The sequence below is a fragment of the Tetrahymena thermophila genome (genome assembly GCF_000189635.1).
Source record: "Tetrahymena thermophila SB210 genomic scaffold scf_8255671, whole genome shotgun sequence".
In the NCBI taxonomy this organism is placed as follows: Eukaryota; Ciliophora; class Oligohymenophorea; order Hymenostomatida; family Tetrahymenidae; genus Tetrahymena; species Tetrahymena thermophila.
This window is the reverse complement of record NW_002477021.1, coordinates 1-1,064: the sequence shown is the minus strand read 5'-3', so window position 1 is coordinate 1,064 and position 1,064 is coordinate 1. Positions and strand designations below refer to the sequence as shown.

The window sequence follows — 1,064 nt, the reverse complement described above, 5'->3', positions numbered from 1 at the left end:
TATTAAGGCCAACTTACACATCCCCGTTATTACTTTCCCCGATCTTAACGGTTGCGTTGTTGACACTGAAGGATTAGTTAACACCATTAAGGCTATTAAGGATGCCATCTAAGAAAAGAAATTCGAAGAAATCTTCACTTAAGTTGCTACCGCTGTTACTATTCTTAAGTCTATCGCTGCTGAATGCAAGCCTACCAAGAACCTCTTGAAGATCGATGTTGTTACTTGTTTGAAGGATGCTTAAGCTCTTTACAAGAACGTCGAAACCCTCATCTAAGACTCCAAGAACAAGGCTCCCATTAATGAAATCGTTGTTTTATCTTACAACATCATTGAATCTTTATAACCCTTAGTTGATGACTGTGGTATTAAGGCCAACTTACACATCCCCGTTATTACTTTCCCCGATCTTAACGGTTGCGTTGTTGACACCTAAGGATTAGTTAACACCATCAAGGCTATTAAGGATGCCATCTAAGAAAAGAAATTCGAAGAAATCTTCACCTAAGTTGCTACCGCTGTTACTACTCTTAAGTCTATCGCTGCTGAATGCAAGCCCACCAAGAACCTCTTGAAGATCGATGTTGTTACTTGTTTGAAGGAAGCTTAAACCCTCTACAAGAACGTTGAAACCCTCATCTAAGACTCCAAGAACAAGGCTCCCATTAACGAAATCGTCGTTTTATCTTACAACATCATTGAATCTTTATAACCCTTAGTTGATGGTTGTGGTATTAAGGCCAACTTACACATCCCCGTTATTACTTTCCCCGATCTTAACGGTTGCGTTGTTGACACTGAAGGATTAGTTAACACCATTAAGGCTATTAAGGATGCCATCTAAGAAAAGAAATTCGAAGAAATCTTCACTTAAGTTGCTACCGCTGTTACTACTCTTAAGTCTATCGCTGCTGAATGCAAGCCCACCAAGAACCTCTTGAAGATCGATGTTGTTACTTGTTTAAAGGACGCTTAAGCTCTTTACAAGAACGTCGAAACCCTCATCTAAGACTCCAAGAACAAGGCTCCAGTTAACGAAATCGTCGTTTTATCTTACAACATCA

General features: G+C 39.6%; 1 protein-coding gene across 1 annotated transcript; it reads left to right on the top strand. All coding sequences in view use genetic code 6, as the record gives it.

Moving 5' to 3' along the window:
* Positions 1-236: 236 nt before the first annotated feature.
* On the top strand, positions 237-575 carry TTHERM_002653334 (hypothetical protein; the record flags this gene model as incomplete). The annotated part of the gene is made up of 1 exon (XM_012795131.1): positions 237-575. One exon carries the CDS (start codon positions 237-239, stop codon positions 573-575), a length of 339 nt encoding a protein of 112 aa, XP_012650585.1.
* Between the last annotated feature and the right edge of the window lie 489 nt (positions 576-1,064).